This window comes from Myxocyprinus asiaticus, chromosome 14 (genome assembly GCF_019703515.2).
Source record: "Myxocyprinus asiaticus isolate MX2 ecotype Aquarium Trade chromosome 14, UBuf_Myxa_2, whole genome shotgun sequence".
Classification (NCBI taxonomy): domain Eukaryota; kingdom Metazoa; phylum Chordata; class Actinopteri; order Cypriniformes; family Catostomidae; genus Myxocyprinus; species Myxocyprinus asiaticus.
This window is the reverse complement of record NC_059357.1, coordinates 13,074,172-13,099,740: the sequence shown is the minus strand read 5'-3', so window position 1 is coordinate 13,099,740 and position 25,569 is coordinate 13,074,172. Positions and strand designations below refer to the sequence as shown.

Below are 25,569 nucleotides of genomic sequence, written 5' to 3'. Positions count from 1 at the left end.
ATTAATGTTCAATAATTCAACGATCGGAGTCTGCTTATACTGCCGTTACCACATGTAGTATGTGGAAAACACAGAACTGAATCATGGAATCTAGTCATAAAAATGGCATTCGCTGTAAAACACAGACTTGCATGCAATACAACATTTCTGGACAAAAATTTGTGTTTGAATGCACAATTAATAAAATTAAAATTGTGATATGTCCTAGTGTGATAATTAAACTGCATGGTTTTATAAAATATATCATCTGCAAGTGATGCGCGCTTCAAAATGAATGTGTAAATCTGGCCACTTAAACACTGAAAACATCACATCATGATCATCACGCATGCTCTTGTGTGTGTGTGAGATGACAGAGCGGAGCACTCTGAAGTGTGTAGCACATGCAGACTATGCATTTATTTAAATCACAGCTTTAGGAGGATTAATAATCACACTGGGCCATATAGCGAACTGCTTATCTGGAGGTGAGAAACTACCATCAAAAACACAGAAACGGCTAAATAAAAGCAGGATTTAAATGGACACGTGTTTTTGCTTAAATATTACACTTGTTGGGCGCATAAAATATCCTGGAAAATTAGTGGGAACCCTGGCTCATTTTGGCGCAACTCTGAGGACATTTCTGAAAACTGAACTTTCGACCTACTGTCCCCGAATTCAGTATGATCGGTCTGATCTGGTAGAGGCAACATTCTGCTTGAAAACAACAGCATCTGCAACAATGTGGTAAAACTTGTGATATGTCCTGTTTTGCACTTGTGGTTTTTTGCACACCTTGCATTCTGGTTCTCCTAGTGCCAGTGCATGCCATGACCATGACCTGTGTTCCAATCTCCATGGCCATGGCTCCCACGTCTGCTCTTTTTGTGTTCAGCACCATGACTGTGCCCATGTGAATTCATTCTATGTCCACTACTTTTCTGCTGGCCTGTTTCATGTCCACTTTTAGTGCATGATCCCTGGACATGCCTGTTGCTGTGCTCTTTTCTATGCCCACTGCCATGTATGCTCTTCTTGGATTTTCTCTTTCCATGCCCATTTGTTTTAGCTCTGCTCCTGTGTCTCTCTTTCTCTAGAGTCATCCTGCATTGTAAGGTTTCCATCTTTTCAGATGCCTTTGAAAATTCTTCATGTCCTTGGTGGCCGTCTCCAAGACACAGGGTACAAATAATTGTTGGTTTGTCCGACAGTAAACTCTTAACAGTCTGTTGTGCTGAGAGCAAATATTGCCTTGAGGTTCCCTGCCAACAACAATTACTGTGTTTCTCTCTGGGACAGTCATTGTTAAGATGGCTTGGGTATGTCTTGCAGCATGAATCCTCACATTCCAGACAGAGCTTCGGAGTCTTGAGTGTTTGTGATGAACAGATTTCTCCCTCCACATGTACAGGTCCATCATAATGCGTTTTGCAAACATGCTGTTCTTGTTGAGAACAGGTCTAGTCTCTCTCACTGAGGGCAACTATAACCTGCGTCCTTGCTGCCGTGTTTATCCCAGTCGTCTTTAAAGCAGTCAATGCAGTAGTTGTGTCCACATGGTATCGTAGCTGGATCCTGGAGTGGGTCCAGACACATCGAACATTTGAAAGGATTGTGGTCTTCAAAACACTCCTCTGCCATTCCGCACACTTATTTTCACTAAGAAGTGGCTGATAACTCAACGTTCACTCTCTCTACATTTCAGAAGAGTACATGAAGATGTGTAGTTATGTTCTGTGCGGAGTATGTGAGTATTTTGTGAGAGATAAAGAAAGGTGTGTTTGGGTAGTGTAACATGTTTGACAGGTACAGGTGTTTCAACCCTGTCAAAGTATTTGCATTTTTATTTCGAGGGAAAAAAACACCATTGCAATATTTACATTGTCGTTTAGCAGATGTTTTTATCCAAATGAGAAACACATGCAATTTGTCAACAATATTTGCAGTATCACACTGCCAAGTTACAATAGCTATCATTTTGTCTTATTTTCCAGTAAAGATATCTAAACATCCTTATTTCAAGAAAAATATACTTAATATTTTAAGTTTTGTTTTCAGAGAAATGTAACAATTTAGTGAGGTTCATGCTTGAACAAGAACAAAACTATTTGCCAATGGGCGAAGAAAGAAAAGAAAATCGGTTTCCTCTTTAAATTATTTTATTTTTTGGCGTTAAAATATTAAATACACCATCCAATTGTTCAGCACTGTAATCCAGTGCAAACTATACACTGAAATTGGTAAAAATCAAGAAAAATTTGGTAAGGATGTTATCAGTGATGTTGTATCCACATTTTCAAATTGCAGTTATGATAAATCACAAATCACTATTAGTTTTTAAACAATTAAGATGACACCATCTGATATACACTAGTATATATACACCATGATCACAAATTAAGCGGTGCTCAGGGCAAAAATGCCACCACAAATTATGAAATTCAAAATGTGGTGGCAAAAAATGCCCTTCAATTCTTGTTTTTTATTTGTAACATCTGATATATTTCTTTATATTCTATTATAGTCCTCCTAGTTATACATATTATGGCAGAAAATATGCGTTTGAATCACATTTTTAGCGTTAAAAGTAATAAATACTAGATCTTGAAAATTTTTAGGAATTAATTAAATTGAAGTCAATGGATGAGACAGAATATATTAAATGGTAAACTACGAATGCTGCCAAAGTCAAGTTTTCTGTTTTGAAAGCAGATAACACTGGGGGTTAAATCTCTAGTGTAGTCCCTTGGGTAAAAACACAGGAATAACTCACTAGATAACCAGTTTTTCTTAAATATTGTTTTTTAACATATTAGTCAAATTCAGAAAATTAGTTTTAATTGAATCTAAAATGTCAAATTAGCTGCTGATTCACACATTCATGCTCCATTTTTTTTTTTTTTTTTATGTACCCAAATTAAGCAAATAATTATTTCAAATTTGGTCAATTCCCAGTTTATCATATTGTGAGCACAACGTCACCTTCAAAATGCCCTGTGGCATGAATGGCCTTGTGGTTCCTCGGTACAAATCAGATTTCACTGCCTTATGTTTTTTTTTTATTGCAGACTCCACATTCAACCTCAATTTGTTTGCGGATGAAACTGGTAACCCGTCTCTTTAAATCTCCCGATCACTGTAGCAATTACAGTGTTTTGGTTGAGAGAAGATCTCAGTGTGAAGGTCTTTCTGCACTCAGGGCAGCTGTACCCTGTCGCTTTTGTTGATCCCAGTACTCCATGATGCTGTCCACTGGGTAGTTTTGTCCACAGGGAACAGTTTCTGCATCAAGTAGAAGGTCCTAACAGACAGCACAGCTGTTTCTGAAAGATTAAATCTTCAGCTTCTGCCATTTACAAAAGACAGATCAAAAGATAGATGACCCCATTGAATATGACCCTGTTACACACTTAGATTCCTTTGATGTATAAGGAAAAAAGCGTAGGAATGTTGCTTTGCTTGTGTGGTGGAAAGAAGGAACAAGGAAAATAATTATAAGATTTCGGTCATGTAAATTTCTTTCCAGTAAAATCTTTTGCTTTTACTCTACATCTTATTGGACTTTGGCTAAATAGAAAAGATGTAACAAATCATCTATAGTTCAAGGGACTAAGAAACACAACCTCTAAAGATAATTGTTTTATTAAAAGATGATGTCGATGATGTCAGTAAACACATTGAGAATTATTGATACTGTACATATAGGATGCATCATTGGCATCCTATAATCAATACAACTTACAAAAGTATTGTATAAAATGCTGACAATATTAGTACAAATATGTATACTAAAAGATTGCGTAGCACTTAGTCTTTCACAATTCTCTAATCTGAGATCAATTTTATTTTTGCCGCCTGAAAAGAGTTTATGTACTTAGCTGTTTCCATGAAAGAAAAGTATAAAAAGAAATGATACATTATTTACTTATTTAATTATTTGTGGTCAGGATTAAGATATGTGTATGTCTCAAGGTCAGGATTTAGCTTGATCTTGACTAATCATAGGTACTCAATCCCATATGCCACCAGTGCCTCAGACAAGCGATTAAGATATGTAGAGTCTGGATATCCGTTCCTGCACACAAACATTTTAAATGTTCAGTTTACAAAGACGATACAAAAATGGCATAAATATTATAGTTGCATGTGTTACAAGTTACGCATACACAGACACACGTACACATAGCAAAGATTGACAACTTTAAGTCTTTAAGTATTGACGAAAGAGGTAATCGGAGAATGGCCAGACTGGTTCGAGCTGACAGAAAGGCTACGGTAACTCAGATAACCACTCTATACAATTGTAGTGAGCAGAATAGCATCTCAGAATACACAACGCATCAAACCTCGAGGCAGATGGGCTACAACAGCAGAAGACCATGTCGGGCACTTTATTACGACCTTAGTGTTTCAAATAAAGTGCTCAGTGAGTGTACATGAAACATGACCTCAAAAAAATAAGGGACTCTTTATCTGGAATAGAGTGGAGAGTAATCTCATTGACCCTGTTTAACTCAAGTGTTTGGGTGTTGGCACTTCAATCTTTTAATCCATGCAACAAGCTTATCGATTGTTATTTCTAACATATAGACTCACCTGCTTTTCCCTCCCTCCATCCTGGTCTTGTGAGGGATCTTGCCCCAGGTCACTTTTGCACATCCACCACGGTCCTTGTCGCTTGAACTAACAGTAAAGGTTAGCCCTTGATGAAATGCCTTTTCCAAGCAAGGCAATAAATCCCGCCCTTTTGGGTTGAGTGGCAGGTAAGCCTCAAATAGACCACCCTGGAATGGTGACCCAGGACAGGGTTCCTTATCCTAGAAAGTATGTGTAAAGCAAGGAAATTCTAAGTTGATATTTGAAAGCTCAACATAAGATGTTTAGAATGCTTTATTTTATAAACAGTATATAAGCTAATACCCCCTGTATGCCATCAGGTATGCAGTATGTGATCTTGGCTGTTGTGTGTCGGAGATAGCCTGCAAGGCTCGAAGGCATCTCAGAACATGTCATAGTGCCTTTGATACCCTTTTCTTCTTTGTTGTCCTCTTTCCCTAAATGCTTCTCTTGAGCCTGATATCCATGTATCTGATTTTGTCGTACATCCTTCGAGCCATAACGATGCACTGGATCCTCCTGCACCTTCTTCTGAGAGCAAATCTCTTCTTTTCCACACACACTGCAGTATGAATGAAGTGGAAGGCAGACAGGGCACAGAATGACACCACAATTGGTCTGTTTAACATCTGTTCCACTCGCTCCACAAACACAATGATCCAAAGTGTTATGGGACACTGATTGTTTAAAAATCATGGAGGTATCTTCTTTCTTGTGTGTCTTGAGTGGTAAAGAAGTTTGCCCATCACTTTTTAGCCCTGTTTGTTCTTCTCTGGCATCCGCTGATTGGCTAATTGAGTTTGTCTTGCTTAATTCATCTGTCACAGATCTAGGTTCCTCGAACTTTATCAATGCAGTTGATTTCAGTTTTGTCGATTGACCCCCACTCTTGCATTTGGTCAGATTTTCGTTAGAAAAAGCCATTTGATTTGTATCCTGAAAAGACAATTCCTTTTCATTTTGAGCAGACTGATTGGTTTTGGTTGACTGCTTGATCATTTGGACTTCAGTTGTACTCAAAGATGCGTTGGTTGCTCCTTGATTTACACCCTGCTGTTGATGGAAGGTCTTCATCTGTGGTAAATAATTGGACTCATTCCCAGGAAATACATCCTTGAATATTCCACTGACTTGGGAGCAGAGCAATTTTGGACCAAGCAAGAAAACGCTGTCCTTCAAGGTGTGCAAGATGACTTTATGAAAGCGTGAGCGCACATTCGAACAGCAGGCCTCAAACAATTCATCTTTTTCAACCACGCCAAGCTCTGCCAAACGCAACTCCTGAAAGCAAAAGTCACTGGCTACCATAGCCACGAGATTCTGTAGCTGCCGATGACATTCTGCAACCTTGGAGGACTCTGAGCCTTTCAGTATCACACTTATGTTACTTCTGTCAGCTTGTTTCTGAAACATTTCCAAGTCAGATTTCATGCTGTCCAGTTGGTTGCAATAGGCCTCTTTCATGTAACTCCACATTACTGAAGACACAGTAAGTTCTGCTTCCACTGTAGAAATAAGAGAATCTTCACAGAATTTTCCACCACTGAGGCTATTGGATCTTATTCTTTGAACATGGGCATCAATCATTGACCCAGACGTTTTCCGGTTCTTCTGCATCTGCTCTTTAAGGTAAGGCTGACCAGAGAAACTATTGGACCTTCTGAAAGAGGATTTGGAAGTGGGCACTGGTTTTGTTTTAGAGGGGGCAGCAGCCTTCACTTGTGCAATATTGGCAGAAAGAGCATTTACAGTTGTGTTTGAGGCTTTGACTCCTGTTGTCAATGTTGAAGTGAATCCAGGGGATGTATTTGGTTTGGACTTGGATGTGTTGGCAATAGCAGTGATGCTCATTGGGTCTCCACCCAACCCTGAGCTCTTAAACCGAGCTGCTAGTTTGTATTCTTTTCCTCCTTCCCCTTTTCGTTCACTGCTAGAGCCAATCAATTTAGGGGTCACTGGAGTATTCACTTCACTTTTCTTCTTAGCCTGTTGTCCTCTCTCTAAGGATTCAGGGGATGGAGAACTGGAAGAGGATGTTGGCATTGCTGTCAAGCTCCCCTTAACACCCCCCTCCGCCCCAAGCAGCAGCATTTGTTTGACCTGAGATACCTCGCTTCCTTCTCCCACTATATAAATGTTGTTCTTGTCATAACTAAGTAGAACATTAGGCAGTACTGACTGCACTTTTTTTAATGCTGCAGTCAGACTCCCTGGCAGGTAGATGGCACTCTTTTGTAGCTTGTCTTTCCTCAGACAACTCTCTTGCTGCTGATAAAGCTGTCTTAGCTCCTTATGGGCTTGTTGCATGTTCTGTTTAACCCCTGACCCTGTTGGGACCTCTGATTGCAGGTACAATGTGGTGACCCCCTCAGATGTAACATGGACCACTTGTACTCCATAATTATGCAGTATTTGCTTATACTCTTTGTTGCTCTGCAGGTACGCAAACACATCAGCTTCCATGATAAGTGAAAGATCTTCCAAATCAGTTGCAAATTCCCCCTCCTCCATTTTGCTTTTCTCTGTCCAAACAGTGTCTCTCTCAAGTTGTGTGAGAGCCTCCGTGCTATCTTGAGGTTCATAGCGCTCTTGTCCTAATCCCACCATGGATACAGAGCTGAGCTCTCCAATATGAAGGTCTGGTGACTGGTGTGCAAAGCTAGTCCATCTTTGATGCTTTTGACTCCCACGGTCTTCCTTTTTCTTTGGAGCTTGCCTGCTTTCTCCACTAAAATCAGGACTTTCTGCCCTTATAAGGTGATGATTGGAAGTTAAGGACTTTTGCATATAAGACAAGGCACCCTGAACCTCAGAATAGATGCCTTGAAAGGTGCATGTCTGCTGTAATAGGTCAGGTTGCATATTTAGGCCTGGAAATTTACAGCACAGTACATTCAGAGTCTCTGTACCCTGAGGAAGCTGACTGCAATCAACGGTCACAGCCATATCGAGGATCACCTAAAGGAGGACAAGAGCATCAGCTGAGTAACTGTGACAGATCAGAGTAACTGGTACATATCTTTAATTAGCAACACAAAACAAACTGAATACCAGACAAGACTGGGGTATTGAACTTGCATTATAAAAAAGTACCATACAATACAATACTTCAGCAAATGCAGTCAGCAAACCTTATTCAGACTCGAGGGCTCTTGGCCTGGGAGACTCAGGGAGAGTTCATACTCTCTGCCATCCAGCTTTAAAATGTGGAGACGATGACGAAGTACACTTTGGACCACTAAATGAAACCAGAGGAAGAAAATCAACCTAATTTGAGTCAAATTAAATCAACAGTTTACACACTTATAAATACAATGTTCACACATACAAATGCACATTAATGTTAATTTTTCAGCCTGATTTCATGAAAATTGTGACAATGTCCGCATTTTTGCAAACCAAAATTATGTGCTTCATATGAGTTCTAATGAGTAAAACATACCTCCCGCATCTAAAACTTCAACCGAAGCCTAGCCAATAGTGTTCAAAAAGATAAATGAGAGGTGGAAAAAACAGACATCCTTACCCTAAACCTCACAAAGTGTTTTAAGAGCACATTTGACATTAAAAGCACATTTACTGAAGCAACCCCATCACTTCTATGGCACATTAGCTTCACTTTCACTTTCGAGCATCCTTGGCTGGGTCTTCGAGTCCAAAGTCCAACACTCACAGTTGAGCTACCACAGAAATTAATCACATTCAATTAAGTGTGTAAATGTAGATGGGTCTGTAATACAAGCGTTAAAATGTATAGTTTTTGAAAAGATGTGTTAAAGTGTTTTGATATAATATCATAGCAGGGTGTGAGTAATGGAACAAAGAATATGTGTTTATAAAGTCATAAACAGCCATTGTACCTGTGATTTGTGTGAAAGTGAATAAAACGCACAGTTGTTGTAGTGCCTCGTGTTAATTTCACCAGGAAAATGCAGAAAAACGTAGAAAGCATCACTTAAAACTCGGTTTGCAAAAATGTAGTTAGGAACGTTCCTTCTATGAGAATAAATTGCCATTTTTAACAATGGCATCAGTAAAACTTTACAATGGTGTTATACATTAAAATTAGTTAATTATGTATCATGAACTAACAATGAAAAATAATTCTGTTTAATGGTAATTTATCATTAGTTCAGTCGTGTTAATCATCTCACTCACAATATTTGTCTTTTTTTCGCTCTGTCTCACCAAAAAACACTGATACACTTACCTGACTCTGCTACAAGACACACACACAAGCACAGTGAAAACTCACTTTTAATCAGACTTGACGGGACATGCATTCCTCCCCCCCCCACCCCAGACACAAAAACACACTACCAGCAAAGTGACTACACAACTGTACAAAAATTTTGTGACCTTGGTAGACCAACCAGCTTGCAAGAGCCAGAGACTTCATTAGTTATTTGCCAGCCATCTGGCAGCCTATTAACTGAATGGCTGCACCAGAAATGTAGAAAGTAGTGAGCACATTAGAAAATGGCAAGCATTTCTATGCTAAAACTTTATTTTATGCATGGCAGGCAAAAATGAGTCTTGTACATCTAAAATATATCATACAATAGAAGAAAACTGGCTATGCATAAAACCATGTGTGGTGAGCAGGGCGTGGCCGGGGAGATGAGTGGTGAGCGAGTTCCAGCTGTGTGCCACACCGGTCTCGCATTCCAGGGAGGAGTGATGGTAGTGATGGCTTAAGGAGAGGAGACGCACGGAGCTGTGTGTGTGTCTGTGTTGTAATCCTGGGGGGGCATAAAATTGGAAGGAGTGCTGGCAAAGAGAAACCCACCTTTCAAACAAAATTATGAAGGATTTTTCCCACAAATGAACTGAAGAAGGCAGCTTTAATACATTACTCTGAATAGGCTTACTAAATATTTTCCGGGCTGGTTTATGGATGTCTTTAAGAAAATGCAAGTAATGTGCAGTGAAATAATACTTTCTAATAGGATTGTGCTATATTAAGTTGCTGTTTTTTGTATAGACAACGCATGTTGATATTTTTGAAATGTAAATCCTCAATGATTCAATTTACCCTTCACATGGAGCAAACGGTGTCACTGGGCCACTTTTTTTGTCATTACATCAAGGGTCCCACTTGATATTAGATGTCTTTAACTACTATGCACTAACAAATGCATACAATACAATGTAGTTATTTTGTAAGTACATGTTGTTCTGGAAAATTCTCACAAAATTCACATTTGCTGCTACTGAGGTTGAAACATGGGTTAGGGTAAGGGATGGGCTAGGGTTAGGTTTAGCATAAGGGGTAAGGTTAACATTGTCCCAGATAGCACACGTACATCTCTGAGATGTCTGTTTTAGATCTTTACATCTGAAAAGCATCACAATTTAATTAATATCTGCTTAACATCTTAAAAAGATCAGATTTACAAACATTTTAAATCAGAAATGTCTAAATAACATCTGCTGAATGTCTTATTGACATCCGAGACATATTTATTGATATACAGGTGCATCTCAATAAATTAGAATGTCGTGGAAAAGTTCATATATTTCAGTAATTCAACTCAAATTGTGAAACTCGTGTATTAAATAAATTCAATGCACACAGACTGAAGTAGTTTAAGTCTTTGGTTCTTTTAATTGTGATGATTTTGGCTCACATTTAACAAAAACCCACCAATTCACTATCTCAAAAAATTAGAATACATCAGAAGACCAATAAAAAAAACATTTTTAGTGAATTGTTGGCCTTCTGGAAAGTATGTTCATTTACTGTATATGTACTCAATACTTGGTAGGGGCTCCTTTTGCTTTAATTACTGCCTCAATTCGGCGTGGCATGGAGGTGATCAGTTTGTGGCACTGCTGAGGTGGTATGGAAGCCCAGGTTTCTTTGACAGTGGCCTTCAGCTCATCTGCATTTTTTGGTCTCTTGTTTCTCATTTTCCTCTTGACAATACCCCATAGATTCTCTATGGGGTTCAGGTCTGGTGAGTTTGCTGGCCAGTCAAGCACGCCAACACCATGGTCATTTAACCAACTTTTGGTGCTTTTGGCAGTGTGGGCAGGTGCCAAATCCTGCTGGAAAATGAAATCAGCATCTTTAAAAAGTTGGTCAGCAGAAGGAAGCATGAAGTGCTCCAAAATTTCTTGGTAAACGGGTGCAGTGACTTTGGTTTTCAAAAAACACAATGGACCAACACCAGCAGATGACATTGCACCCCAAATCATCACAGACTGTGGAAACTTAACACTGGACTTCAAGCAACTTGGGCTATGAGCTTCTCCACCCTTCCTCCAGACTCTAGGACCTTGGTTTCCAAATGAAATACAAAACTTGCTCTCATCTGAAAAGAGGACTTTGCACTGGGCAACAGTTCAGTTCTTCTTCTCCTTAGCCCAGGTAAGACGCCTCTGACGTTGTCTGTGGTTCAGGAGTGGCTTAACAAGAGGAATACGACAACTGTAGCCAAATTCCTTGACATGTCTGTGTGTGGTGGCTCTTGATGCCTTGACCCCAGCCTCAGTCCATTCCTTGTGAAGTTCACCCAAATTCTTGAATCGATTTTGCTTGACAATCATAAGGCTGCGGTTCTCTTGGTTGGTTGTGCATCTTTTTCTTCCACACTTTTTCCTTCCACTCAACTTTCTGTTAACATGCTTGGATACAGCACTCTGTGAACAGCCAGCTTCTTTGGCAATGAATGTTTGTGGCTTACCCTCCTTGTGAAGGGTGTCAATGATTGTCTTCTGGACAACTGTCAGATCAGCAGTCTTCCCCATGATTGTGTAGCCTAGTGAACCAAACTGAGAGACCATTTTGAAGGCTCAGGAAACCTTTGCAGGTGTTTTGAGTTGATTAGCTGATTGGCATGTCACCATATTCTAATGTTTTGAGATAGTGAATTGGTGGGTTTTTGTTAAATGTGAGCCAAAATCATCACAATTAAAAGAACCAAAGACTTAAACTACTTCAGTCTGTGTGCACTGAATTTATTTAATACACGAGTTTCACAATTTGAGTTGAATTACTGAAATAAATGAACTTTTCCACAACATTCTAATTTATTGAGATGCACCTGTACGTCTTATTGCAGATGAGCAAGGAACGTAAAAAATGCGTCTTCCAGATGTAAACACACACATCAAATAGACGTCTGGGTGATGTACATGTGCTATCAGGGTAGCTACAGATGTAATTAAATGCAGGTGCTTTAAATGCAAGTACAATGCAACTACACATGCATGATAAGGACCAGGGACGTGCATGGGGGGGGGTGCCCCTTTGCCCTCTTGGGCTGTGGTGCCCCTCAAAAGTAATTTTGTTTGCATATATTAATTTTACAGATGCCCCCAGCATCAAAGCGATTTATATATGATGAATACTTTATATATGTACAACACTGTGTGATTTTATTTTTATTTTTGTTGGTTTATGTAAATATGCGCTAGACGGCCATCTTCGGCTGTTGCGTTGCATCTCTGTTTTACAGGCAGTGGTTCAGGAGCGACAGGGCTAGGGGGAGAGGGGTCCTGAGTACAAGTAGGTTTAGCTGCAGGCCGGAGACCTCCAAATGGGGGGGAATCTCCAGAAGAGGGTGGGGTTACTCAAAAGGGGGTTGCGCCAACTCCAAGAGGGTTAAGGTTAGGGAAGGGTAAGGTTAGGGACTCCTTATATCTATAATGGCAATTTGGAGCTCACGCCCCTTTTTGGAGCTATGCCTGCAGCTATACCCTTCTCCCCAAGTGGGTCCAACGCCTGACACTTGAGCGGGTCCGAATGCGTCAAAAATGTGCATTAATTAGTATTAACATTGCTTAAGCGTGCATTAGTTCATAAGGTGAACGATCAGATCGCAGAGCAAACGTAAGTCTCTAAAAATGTACTTTTCTTTTCATTTTGTTGTTATTTAAACTTAAATGAAGACTTTCCAATTACTACAATTGCTGCACTGGTAAATCATAAAGTTATAATATAAATGATAAAGATTAAGTGAGCCCTTGAACTGTTGCTGAACTGAATATATCAAGCAAGCTGTCTGCTCCAATTTGCTGTATATTAAAGAATATATACAGTACATATAAAGCTTATTTCAGTCCTATGTATATAAATATAACCGTGAGGACAGAAATGATAACACTGAAGTAACTGTGAAATTTAACTGCATAAAATATTAAATAATAACATTAAATGTTATTAAATAACACCAGGTCTGCATATTAGGCATCACATTATGATGTGTATATTGTATATGTTAAAAGTATTGCACACTGTTTTCAGTACCACACCTTCACAAAAAAGAAGGTAATGTCATTTTGTAAAGCTGGATTCAAAGCACCAGCAAGCAAGCAGGTGAATCGTGATGGAAAATATATAGCAAATACCATTCACACACTCTCCAGTAAAGTATTTTTTCCTCAAAATCATTTTTTACAGGAGGAAGTAATGCATAACTTTGTGTGTGAAAGTAAAGCATATTTTAAAACTAAATAATATTAGTATACAGAATAAAAAAAGGAATCATAAACACTATTTTTATGAGTTATATTATGAGTTATACATTTAGCTTAACAATATATATAGACAATACTATATTTTATTTAACAATAAGTGAAAAGTCTAATTCTTCCAAGATGAGGCATTAACCACAAGACTCCCGGTTGGAAGCTGAGGGAGAGTCTTCTGAGCATCAGGATTTTAGTGACGTAGTGTAAAGGTACATAACACTAAAAGTTTGAGAAGAAGTAAGATAGACATGGGAATCTTTGAATGGAACACTAGTAATAACAGCAACAACAACAGTATTAGCATTATGCCTAATTATTAACCATAAGTTTGTCAATCATTCACTGTAACTTTATTTTTCTCATTTTGAGCCACTGCCCCTCGAAATGTCTGTGCACGGCCCTGATAAGTACATTATATCAAATGCTTAAGAACAGAGTGGTTAAAGATGCCTAATATAAAGTAGGTCCATATCAAGTCATATTTCTATGGCCCTGTGTTAAAGATGCTCTCTCATTTGATAGGAGCAACCCTAATATAATCAGGTATCTATATAGATAGATAGATAGATACCTAGATGTTTTACCAATATATCAGTAAATATCAATATTCATTAATTTTTGTTGAATATTGTTTTATTTGATGCTTAAGATACTCTCTGACCTCTGCTCTCCTCAAATGTGATGAGGGCACACCCAGGTGTGGCATTGATGACAGTGACTGACGTGACCTCCCCTCCTCCGTTCCTCGAGCGTAGGAAGTGAATCAGTAGTTTATCCCGGAGCCGTTCACGATCCACGTCTGTTGGCAAACCGTGAACGTACACCGCCCGGCCTTCCTCTGCCATCTTTCACGACTGGTACCTATAGTCACGGATGTCAAATGAACAATTGGTTAAGGGTGGTTTAAGTATGCTTTATCAAACTCCTCATTTGAGAAGACATGTACCCCCTTATCTTTTCCAGCAATGTGAGTCACAAGCTTTCTCATAATAATAAAGAACAACGCATAAAAATCGCTGTTCTGTCCTGCGTTTGTGCATGTCGGAGCTCGAGCATACAGGAAGTGTAACTAACAACAGAGCTCGTGAGAAGCGACGCGGTTGAACTGTCGTTTTAAGAAGAGCAGTGTTTATAATGCAACTCTTCACCTTTGCGTCTCGATATCTCAACACTTGCGCTGCTCTAAAGCCTTTCAAAGAGCTGCATTTTTGCACGTTTCCCTTTAGAGATAAGAGTCTGTCCAGCGTCTACATTAAACTAAAAGTGAAAGTGAGGAAGAGCGGGACTTTTGGCTTTTCAAGAAGTATTTGTGACTTCAGCAGCTTTCAAACAGGGGCATCTTAAGTCAAATTAATTAGCATGATTTTGGGCGTTTGAAGACCTCAGGAAGTTAACTTACAGTATTAAAAAGGGGGAAAATACAGTCGTTTGTTATAGACACTTAAAGTTAAAAGTAAGGACATACTTGGCTGTAATTTGTTTTTCGTAATCTTTTAAAACTTTTTAATCCAAAGACGTATGCTTAAATACCAGAAATTAGTTTTATAGACAAATATAAATTGGGCCGACTTGTGTGTGTGTGTGTGTGTTTTACAAAACTCGCATTTTAAATGCTATTATTAATATTGCTATTTTTAAAATAGATGAGTTTGACCGAAAAGTGAAGGAAAAGCAGACAGCATATACGAGAACTCCTTCAATTTTGTTTAAACGTATTCCAGGTGGCACCACAAGTTGGTTAAGATAATGCCAAGTGTGCAAAGTTGTGCAAATCATGGCAAATGGTGCTACTTTGAAGAAGCTAGAATTTAACAAAGTTTTGATTTGTATAACATTCTTGGTCACTACACAAATCTTAAATTCTGTGTGTGTTATTTCATAGTTTTAGTGACTTTACTACATAAAATGTAAAACATTTAATGATAAAGAATGGGCAGGTTCATGCCTAAAATTTTGAATGGTAGTGCACATTATTTTTATATTTATCACTTCAATATTTACCGCACAAATTTATGATTTCAGGATGCAATGTTTTGTTTTTAATTTTTTACAGCCCAAGAAATATGTACAAACAATTCTGTGAGGCGCCATCTACAGGCGATGTCGTGCAAGTGCATGTACATATTTGCTCACATACTAGTCTATTAATATCAAAAGCTCCACCGTCTGTCAGGTCAACAATATCTTGTGACAGGCAGCTTCGTTCCTAAAGGGACATGCGGCCATTGTATTAACGGAATTATCAAATATTTAGAGCATTGTCTGTTCCAGATATCAAACTAATGTTTTAGGCACATACATTCTTGAGGGACAGTCTGAACAAAGAGGAGCTTAAAGGACTTTTAAAGGTAAGAAGACCTTGACTTTAGAGCTTACTGGCTTTCAGCTGTTCTAGCAAAGTTAAGTATTTGACATGGTTTAGTCATTATTATATGCATTATTGCATTTAATGTAGATTCTCAGTCTGTTCCTAAAAAAACGTGATCAAAAAACACTTTCACAACTTCCTGGATATAGTAGATTTACTTAACTATATTCCTTAGACTGATTGGAATAGGTTAAATCTATTGAGCAAAAATGCTGCTCTTTGTGCGGTTGTTACTAATGGCCTGAATTAAAACTCATTAACTTCTGTGCCAGTGCACTCTAGGCCCACTGCTCTACACTTGCCGGGATGTCCCGGGACACCTTTGCCTTTACCTCTGCCTCTCTACGCTCCTTGAGGCTGGAGCAAGAGCTTCAGGACTGGGAAGATGCCAGACGGGCACTGGCACACAGGAGGGCTATGACCAGGCGCCCGCTGCCTGCAGCCCCCAGACTTTGGCATGGAAATGAGAGGATCCAGACAGTCCGTGCTCCTCCACCCCAAATACAGTGCAGAGACCCAGCAATCCATGAGATCTTCATGTGTGGAGATATGAAAAAAGTGTATACTGTCCTCAAAGAACCAGGCATGGTCAACGCATTGATGGAGACCGTTCATGAGGAGATGGTGTGGGCCCCAGAAATGGGTAAGACCCTTTACAAAGTCACCACACAAACAAACACAAACACTGGAATTTATCTGAGATGAATAGATCAGATCAACCAGGCTGATGGGAAAACCTTTATTCACAAAAAATATTTTGAAATTAAACAATGATTGGTTGAAAACCTGCAGTTCAAAACCCCTGCTCTGAGCTTTTGTTGATAATTCACATTACTTATTCCATTGTTTCAGGAATGTGGACTCTTATCTCGAAGGTTAAGCAGACATCTGCACTGCGTCTGGCTGCCAGCAGAGGCCACTCTGGCTGTGTTGAGGAGCTGTTGTTTCGGGAAGCAGAGGTGGATGCAGACCCGGGCGGGCGTACAGCTTTACACGATGCCTGCTCAGGTGGCCATCACGTCTGTGTGCGCCTGCTCCTGGACCACGGGGCTGACCCGGACCTGCTCACTGTTGATGGCAATGCCCCACTGCACCTCTGCAATGCAGCAGAAACATATGAGTGAGTAGACCATACAGTTGCCGTGATCAGAGGTGTTTAGCGCATTGTATTGACACACACCGAGTAAAAATAAATTGTTCACCCAACAAAGAAAATTCTGACATCATTCACTCACCCTCATACCATTCCGACCCTGTATTATTTACTGTCTTCCATGAAACACAACAGGAGATCTTAAGAAGAATGTCCAAGCTTTTGATTTCCTGCAAAAGGCGATGTTGATTTATATTGCCAAATTCCAAAAAACAATTAGTGCACTATATTTTTGAAGCCGTATGATATCAAATGAGATTTGAAAGCTAAAGCATAGGAAAGATTATACAGTGTTAATCTCATCAACAAAACTACTGATGAAAAATTGTCCTTGGCAAAGATTTATTTTTTTTATTTTTTTCAGCGATATCAAAGCAAAACTGTTGAGAAAAAAATGCCAGTGGCTATTTGTGCTAAGTGCAAATAGCAATAGGTGCTATTTACACTAAGTGTAAATGGCAACAAAAAGCATCTTCTTACATTAAGTGCAAATGGTGCAAATAGTGACAGATACTATTTGCACTCATAATTAAATACTAAATACTAACATAGAGTCCCACAGACACCCTACCTCTTCACCTAACCCTAACCTTACCTTACAAAAATATACCATTGTTTTACTACAGTAACTAAATGGTATTTTGTAGCAAAACCATAGTAACCACCAAATTAAACATGGTTTCTATATAACCACCATATTACTGTAGTCACACAGGGTTAACTGCATTAAAACTATGGCTTCCTCCAAAAAACATGGTTACTACAATATTACTGTAGTGAAACCATGGTTAAGTTACTCGGATTAAACTTTTCTCCCCAACCTTCACTGTGACCAAATCACTGCGAGGAAATCAACCTTTATATTAATTTGTATTTATTATTATAAGTCAAATTAAAGGAAATATTAATAGTTGAGACAGGAGACAGGATGGGAAAAATTGGGACAAAAGGAGGAATCAAACCTGGAGCGTCCACACGAAAAAACACAGACACGCTTAAGACGGCAAAATGAACCACTTTTCAGACTTTACAAATCCTTTTTATACATGAGATTAATCACTACTGTATATATCTGTAACATATATGTAATATTACAACTTACATCTTCACAGACAATGAAGAGAATGAACAGGTGAACTTGAACTAAGTTATGTGCTAGCCAGAATGATAAATTGCGTTGTAAATATGCTGTTTCCGTAAATATATGCTACACGCAATCCAATATCTGAGCTATCTAAAACACAGAAAATTAATAACAGTCTCTAAAGCATGAAGAATTCAGAAAACAGTCACTTCTAAAAAGTAGATCATATTTTAGTATATTCATTATATGCTATTATTTCAGGAGCTCAGGTTTTCACAACAAAGGCAGCTTTACTTAGTTGTTTAAATATACACGGGTGACCAAAATTTTGGAATAATGTACAGATTTTGCTGTTTCGAAAGGAAATTGGTACTTTAATTCCCCAATGTGGCATTCAGCTGATCACAAAGTATAGTCAGGACATTACTGATGTAAAAAACAGCACTATCACTGTTTGAAAAAAGGTCATTTTTGATCAAATCTAGACAGGCCTCATTTCCAGTAGCCATCACTCCAACACCTTATCCTTGAGTAATCATGCTAAATTGCTCATTTGGTTCTAGAAAATCACTTGCTATTATATCAAACACTGCTGAAAGCTATTTGGTTCGTTAAATGAAGCTTAACATTGTCTTTGTTTTTGAGTTGCCACAGTATGCAATAGACTGGCATGTCTTAAGGTCAATATTAGGTCAAAAATGGCAATAAAAGAAACAGCTTTCTCTAGAAACTTGTCAATCAATCATTTTTTTGAGGAATAAAGGCTACATAATGCATGAAATTGCCAAAAAACTGAAGATTTCATACAAAGGTGTACACTACAGTCTTCAAAGACAAAGGACAGCTGGCTCTAACAAGGACAGAAAGAGATGTGGAAGTCCAGATGTACAACTAAACAAGAGGATACGTACATCAGAGTCTCTAGTTTGAGAAATAGATGCCTCACGTGTCCTCAGCTCACAGCTTCATTGAATTCTACCCACTTAACATCAGTTTCATGTACAACAGTAAAGAGAAGACTCAGAGGTGCAGGCCTTATGGGAAAAATTGCAAAGAAAAAGCCACTTTTGAAACCGAAAAACAAAAAGAAAAGGTTAGAGTGGGCAAAGAAACAGACATGGGATAAAAGATAATTGGAAAAGAGTTTTATGGATCTTAACCACACTGAGCTTTTGTGGGATCAGCTAGACTGTAAGGTGCATGAGAAGTGCCCAACAAGACAGCCACATCTATGGCAAGTGCTACAGGAAGTGTGGGGTGAAATGTCACCTGAGTATCTGGACAAACTGACAGTTAGAATGCCAAGGATCTGCAAAGCTGTCATTGCTGCACGTGGAGGATTTTTTTGATGAACTCTTTGGTTTAAGAAGTTCTGAACCATTTTTTTCAAATTGTTATAGTAATTTTTCACATTATGTCCTGACTATACTTTGTGATCAGTTGAATGCCACTTTGGTGAATTAAAGTACCAATTTCTTTCCATAAGAGCAAAATCTGTACATTATTCCAAACTGTTGGACGCCAGTGTATATGTATGAATATTTGATTCAAGTTTGGTCTGTTAAAGTTTTTATTTTATTTTTATTTTATTTTTTTTACATTATCATCAACTAAAGTGTGTTATTTTTGTTGACTAAAATAAGATGGTATTTTAGTCAGAATAAAGCTGTGAATGAATCTGAATTTATTTATTTACAAAGTTGGAAGGACATTTTCATCAAAAGACTAAAACTATAACCAAAACAAAAAACGGTGTAAATCTTTGAGATCATCGGTGAAAAACAACTTAAGTTTCATTGTATACTTCACAAAAAGCTTTCATATTGATTCAGAAGTCTTAGAATATGGTGCACCTGTCTTATGGACTACTTGTAAGGTGCTTTGTCCTTTTTTGGAGTTTGGCTGTCTTCTGACAGTTTCTACTGTCATTCTATGGACAACAGAAACTCAGACATTCTGCCTAGAAGACAAAAAAACTTTAAATCTTTTTTACCTCTGGACATTGAAGGTGGTGCACAATTACGAGGGCTCCAACCACATCCAATTCATATTGCTGTGAACTTATCTACCCTGTAGGTGTGCTGAGCACTTGGTGACCAGTGGTGCGCTGGTGAACGTGTCCCAGCGAGATTCATTTCTCACCCCCCTTCACGTGGCCTGCAGGAGAGGACTGGAGGACCATGTTGAGCTCTACCTGTCCTACGGTGGAGATGTAACAGCTAAGAGCCAAGAGGGTGAAACGCCCCTGAACGCAGCCTGCGCTGGGGCAGAGCGACCAGAAGACGCAGGACGGTATCTGCGTATTGTCCAGAGGCTGTTAGCGGCTGGGGCTGACGCGCAAACTGCAGGGAGAAAAAAGCACACAGCCCTGCATAACGCCTGTGGAAACTGTTGCCCACGCATAGTTAAACTGCTGCTGAAACATGGGGCTCATGCAGACGTAGCTAACTGTGCCGGATACACACCTATGGACTGCCTGCTGCAGGTGGGAGAGTGATGATATGGAGGGTTAAATATTTGTCGCTATGGATTGCAAGATCCTTTCAAGATTTTTTCCTGTACTCACAGAGCACTTTATTTGTGATTAAAATTTTTATTTTCAAATAGTTACATTTTCAGAGACAATATAAATTGACAAACAAGAGTTATTTAGTTCATGGTTTAGTTCCCCCAAAAACAAAAAGTAAAAAATGTTTTACCGCCAAGCTCGAAAAAGGACAAAGAAAAGGACAAATCTCATTTGCACTTGAGTTCTATTAAAAAATGGGGCCTTTGGATGAGTCAGGAAGGTTTGATGTCTTTGACATCTAGGTCTGGGATTGATGCCTTTTTCATGCATCGATAATCAGAAGATTTTCCAGATGATTATCGATATATATCGGGATTTTTTCAGAAATAAATAAGGCTGCCCGTTGCACACAATAGTCTTTTTTTAAACATATTTCACAACACAACTTTGGTAAAGAGTGAGTGGCAGGGTAAATTAAAGGGGGTCGCACACCAGACGTGTCTGGTGGATGACATTGTGCGTTCTAAAATTTTAAAAAAATATTTTCTATGAATGTACATACTCGCTGTCTCCGGAGGCAGCTCAAAAATCTGCAGCGCTACGGAGTGCCTCACATAGTTTTCCATTAAATTGGACCCAAATCATTATCAAAGGAGATACTCTAGCCATCAGTGGATGATATATTGTGTATATGCATCTTTCATATAGCCTACACAGTGTATGTTCAGTTACAAGTATGTCTTTTTGTGGTTTGACAGCTTGAATGAAATCTCTTCAAAGATGCATATAGAGAAATGTCATAATCATTTCTAATTGTTCAGTTTGTGCAGTTAAACCAGTTTCATACACTAACCTGCAAACTCATCGTCGCTTTCATTCTTGAAGTACAAAAACCTTTGTAGCTTTTGTGTTTATGCGTCCTGTGCAAGGAGCTCTAAAATACCCATCCTATGTTGTGATACCTGTGCCTTGCAACCTGCTCCAGTAAATGTTATATCACCACCTTGTTGTCTCCCAATGCTATTACGCCATATATTAAACAGAAGCCCAACTGAGTGAATTGAAAAGCATGCAAATTAGGCTTCTAATTTAAAGATTAAGATATCGATACCTCAAAAATATATAGATAAAATAACGTGCCAATCAATAATCGATATATCGCTATTTTATGACATGCCAATTGACATCCATCACAATTGGTTCTCATTCAAGTTTGAATATACACAGCTACAAATGAGAGTTTAAGGTCAGGGTTTTTTTCTGAAGGAAAACATTATCAGTGATCAACAACCTACACCAATGGTATGAACTACCTTTCATGCTACTTTTATGGTATTTTTGTATTTTTATTTTTGTTTCCTATTTGGAGCTTGGCAGTAAAAATCACCATCCACTTTCAATGTATGGAAAATAGCAGTTTGGACATTCTACCTAACATTTTATTTAGAAATAAAATTGACCTAAAGAAAATAATATGGGAAGGAAAAGTGTTTTTCTATATCTCTCTATCTCTCTCTAGGTAGTAGAGGATTACCCAGACCAGCAGCCGGAGATTGTGGCTCAGTCTCTGCTCAACTATGGAGCACGTCCCCCTATTCCTAGAGTAAGAACTGATTAAAATCTGAGAGTTTGAATGGAGCCTAATAGTCATCAATCAATTTGCTTATAAAAATGCTGCAGGGACGAGTTCCATCCCAAGTAGGAATTACCCATATTTTCAAAGATCACATACTTGTTTTATTGCCATTGAAGCTTTGACCACAGCACTTAATGAACATACACTAGTGTGAGGTGAATTGCATTTAATAGAGGAAAACCGGTCAGATGGTGTATTACAAAAAAAAAAAAAAAAAAATATCTGTATGCAATATAAGTTTTATGGGTCACTCACCGTTCTTTGTACACAACTGAAATGTACTGTATAGCCTAGGCCATCTTTTGAAAAACACATTAGCATCTACTACTTAGTTATTATAAATTATATAAGGCTATATATATATATATATATATATAATTAAAAGCTCATTGTTCTTTGGTATAAATCCATATTTTATTTGTCCCTGTGTATGTGCGTTTCTTAGATGCTGAAACTTTGCCTTCTCTCTCCTGCCACCCTGGAGGTAATGCTGAACTGTTTTGCAGTCGTGCCAGCATGTGAGGAGTGGTTACAGGACATACCTGAGGAGCTACTCAAGGTCTCTCTGAATTTATATATTAATGAATTATATAGTTTTTTTTTTAAATATGCCTAGCCATGTCAATATCATTATTTATGATGCACAGTAGTTGATATGTTAACTTTTTCACTATGAAACTTGACATCTTAATGGAAAAATAAAATGTGCTATATTCTTAGGAACATGAGACTTTCTTCGATGCAGTCAGGCGGATGAGCGGTCAGCCGCGCTCTTTGCAGCACCTCTGCCGCTGTTCACTCCGCCGCCACCTGGGGTCGCTGTGTCACTTTGCGATAGACCAGCTGAACATACCCAGTGCTTTGAAAGATTATTTGCTGCTGAGACAAAATGATGGGCAACTCCGTTGACTGTTGTAGAGAAAAAATAACGGCAGAGTACAGAAACAGTGGACTTGTATTTTACAAGCTATATGTCATCTGTTAACACAATTAGACATAAATTAAAATGGTTTTATACTTCACATGACACCTCTTGACAGTACAGTATTATTTTAATGTAAGAATGTATTGTGCAAATATAGTAATTTTAAACACCTGTTTTTAGGTGGAAGAAAAATGCTTCTGTAATAAATGAGCATCAACTTCTGTGTCTTTGAAACAGTGTGTCAGTGTTTTCCTGCATGACTATTAAACTGCTTGCTGTCTGAATTGAATGTAATGAGTTAAAGTTGAAGTATTTAACTTTTTCAGTGTTAAAATGCTTTCTTTTATCCCAGCCAAATACGCATAAGTACTATAAGTAAGCCGTTCATAGGTTAATTTTCTCGAAAACTGTGTCTCTGTGGCACTATAAAAATTCCTGTTTGTTTTTAGACCCCACCCAACAATGTTACTCAACCAATGGCATGAGTTGGAGGCGGGACTATCTGACTGTTTGAACAACAGAAGACGATGGGCGTATTCGGAAAGCTGTTTTGAAAATATTATTTATTTTTGCAATTCCGTTCCCTGACGCTAGTGTCGCAGAAATTACATCAGCTTTAAAAGGGCTTTGGACAGTTCCATTGCATTGTCTTCACTGGCTGCTTGCAAAAACAAACATACTGAAATGACCACTGAAGTACAGAGTGACCAAACAAACAAGACAAAAAAAATCGGGACGTACTAGGGAACTCATCAAGCCTGATGCTTTGACACTGTCTCTGCCATCCAAAAGTGCACTAAAAACAGTAAGCCTCAAAGAATCAAATAACCACAAAATCATCTTTTTCATTACTTATTTTCTGCATTTCTGTCATTTCAGCAAGGTGTGAAATCTTTGGATAGTGATATTACAGGATGCTCTTGTATTTGTTGTTGTCACCTTTTAGTTATTTGTTATGTGGTGATTTTTGAGAGCTCATATTATACTTAATAAGCTGTTTTTGGTTGACATCGTTATTGTGGTTTGTGGGTCCTATTGATGTCCACATGCATCTGTAAATGATATTTAATGATTAATTAAATTCATAAACATTTGAGATGCTGTTTTCACATAGTGATTTTTCTCAGTTTATTTGACATTATTTGTTAAATAGAGTAGGTTTCAAACTGGTTATGCCTCATCACATTATTTGTTAAATAGAGTAGGTTTCAAACTGGTTATGCCTCATCACATTATTTGTTAAATAGAGTAGGTTTCAAACTGTTTATGCCTCATCACACTTTTGGATTCTCATCAAAGCGTATTCTCATCAAAAGTTCTAGTTTGCTCAGTAATTATTGACTCTTCTCACATGCACACACACTTTCATCTGTCACACTGAATACGCCATCATAGTAACCACGGAATTTGGAATTCCTGGACTTTTTTGACATCCTAAAGCTTTGAATGTGTGATGGAACTATATAAAGTGCAGGTTTCTCCAGGTTTGCTTGTCTTTGGGTGAGGACTCACTCAAGACCACACAACGTGTCAGTTGGTGAATGGGGTGGAAGAATATTAAAATTAATATTAAAATTATTTTTTAAACGAATGCCAGCATCCCTCCGAGGTTCCTGCCATTTGATTTAGATTAGTTCCTATAGCTTTGGGTGCAGCACTCTAGGCAGGACTACCAGGTGTCTGGCCACAGTTTAGGGAATCCAGTCCCTTATTTAATTAGGGGAATTACTTAGACATGGGGTGCTTCTCAATTTGAAGGTTGCAGGCTAGTAAGGCTGTGTCCTTCCTAGACCAGTATTTCTAAGGCTGCAGGCTAGGCTCCTCAGCATTCAGTGCTAGAATGAGATGGTCCAGTATGTGCACATGTGCAAGGGATTGTGGGTGATTGAAGGCCACAAAGGATGCATTCTAAAATATGGTGAACGAAGGCTGTGAAATAAGGCTGCCTTCCAAGGGTCCTCACAAATTAGATGGCCTTCGATGGTGCTTGATGACGTGGCAGCCAAGATATCCAGTCTAACTAGACTGCAGCCTTCCGAATGAGAAGCACCCATAGTCATGTGTATCCTGCAAGGTTGGTTGGTTGGGATGCAGAGCAGGGTGAAGCTGCTAGTTCACCCCAGGGAATCACTTGGAGCAAGAAGTTGGGTGTGCCCTGCAAGGTGGTAGGTAGGATGCAGGGCGGGTCCTAAATTTATCTGAAATCAAGCTGGCACTGTTGGGATTTCTGGTTGATCTGGTGGGGAGTTGCTCTGTTATGTCATGCTTCCTGTCTCCCCATGTATCTCTGTGTGTTTGTTTACAGGTGCCATGTGCTCGTTGGCGCTGCACTACGGGGTTTCCCCACAGGGCCGGTGGGCTCGTTATCCCAATCAGCCGCACCTGTTCCCCATTTCCCTTTCCCCTTTAAAACTCCCTCTTGTTTGATGTCTTGAGCCAGATTGTCTTGTGACTCTTCCCAGTTACCAGTCTTAGTCTCCTGGCTCTGTCGGTTGGTTCGTGCTGTTTTTTCCTTTTTGTGTGTTCTGCTCCCAGCCAATTCCTCCTCATCATTACCATACTCACCCGGTTCCAACAGTCATCACTCCTCTCACCTTCCTGCCCTGGTTCTCCTGGTTCCCCCGTCCTCTCCATCGGCCATGGTTCTCCACATCAGCCCTGCCACTCTCCACTGATGTCATCTGGATGGATCTTCCCCCCTCAGCCCCATGCTTCGGCTGCTGCCTGCTCTGCTCTCCTGAGTGTTGGTTTCGTTTTGATTATTTGACTCTGTCACTTATTGGTTTTCATTAAAGCATTGGAATTTATTCCCCTGGT

The 25,569-nt window shown here is 39.0% G+C and overlaps 2 protein-coding genes across 5 annotated transcripts; one reads left to right on the top strand and one right to left on the bottom strand.

Moving 5' to 3' along the window:
- Positions 1-1,472: 1,472 nt before the first annotated feature.
- Positions 1,473-14,352, bottom strand: LOC127451920 (uncharacterized). Of its 3 annotated transcripts, none has more exons than XM_051716983.1 (6): positions 14,226-14,352; positions 13,739-13,938; positions 7,731-7,837; positions 4,903-7,557; positions 4,579-4,799; positions 1,473-4,057 (listed from the first exon to the last, which is right to left on the bottom strand). In XM_051716983.1, exons 2-6 carry the CDS (start codon positions 13,920-13,922, stop codon positions 3,982-3,984), a joined length of 3,243 nt encoding a protein of 1,080 aa, XP_051572943.1. In that variant the 5' UTR covers positions 13,923-13,938; positions 14,226-14,352; the 3' UTR covers positions 1,473-3,981. The 3 variants fall into 3 exon arrangements, with proteins under 3 accessions (XP_051572943.1, XP_051572944.1, XP_051572945.1); XM_051716984.1 differs by lacking the exon at positions 14,226-14,352 and adding an exon at positions 14,024-14,147; XM_051716985.1 differs by lacking the exon at positions 14,226-14,352 and having other exon boundaries at positions 7,731-9,341; positions 13,739-13,884.
- LOC127451924 (ankyrin repeat and SOCS box protein 16-like) lies at positions 13,952-23,960 on the top strand. 2 transcript variants are annotated; one of them, XM_051716995.1, is made up of 8 exons: positions 13,952-14,044; positions 15,349-15,425; positions 15,718-16,088; positions 16,298-16,565; positions 19,759-20,167; positions 21,711-21,794; positions 22,273-22,386; positions 22,548-23,960. In XM_051716995.1, the coding sequence occupies exons 3-8, from the start codon at positions 15,752-15,754 to the stop codon at positions 22,734-22,736; spliced, it is 1,401 nt and encodes a 466-aa protein (XP_051572955.1). In that variant the 5' UTR covers positions 13,952-14,044; positions 15,349-15,425; positions 15,718-15,751; the 3' UTR covers positions 22,737-23,960. The 2 variants fall into 2 exon arrangements, with proteins under 2 accessions (XP_051572955.1, XP_051572954.1); XM_051716994.1 differs by lacking the exon at positions 13,952-14,044 and having other exon boundaries at positions 15,285-15,425; positions 22,548-23,959.
- Positions 23,961-25,569: the final 1,609 nt, after the last annotated feature.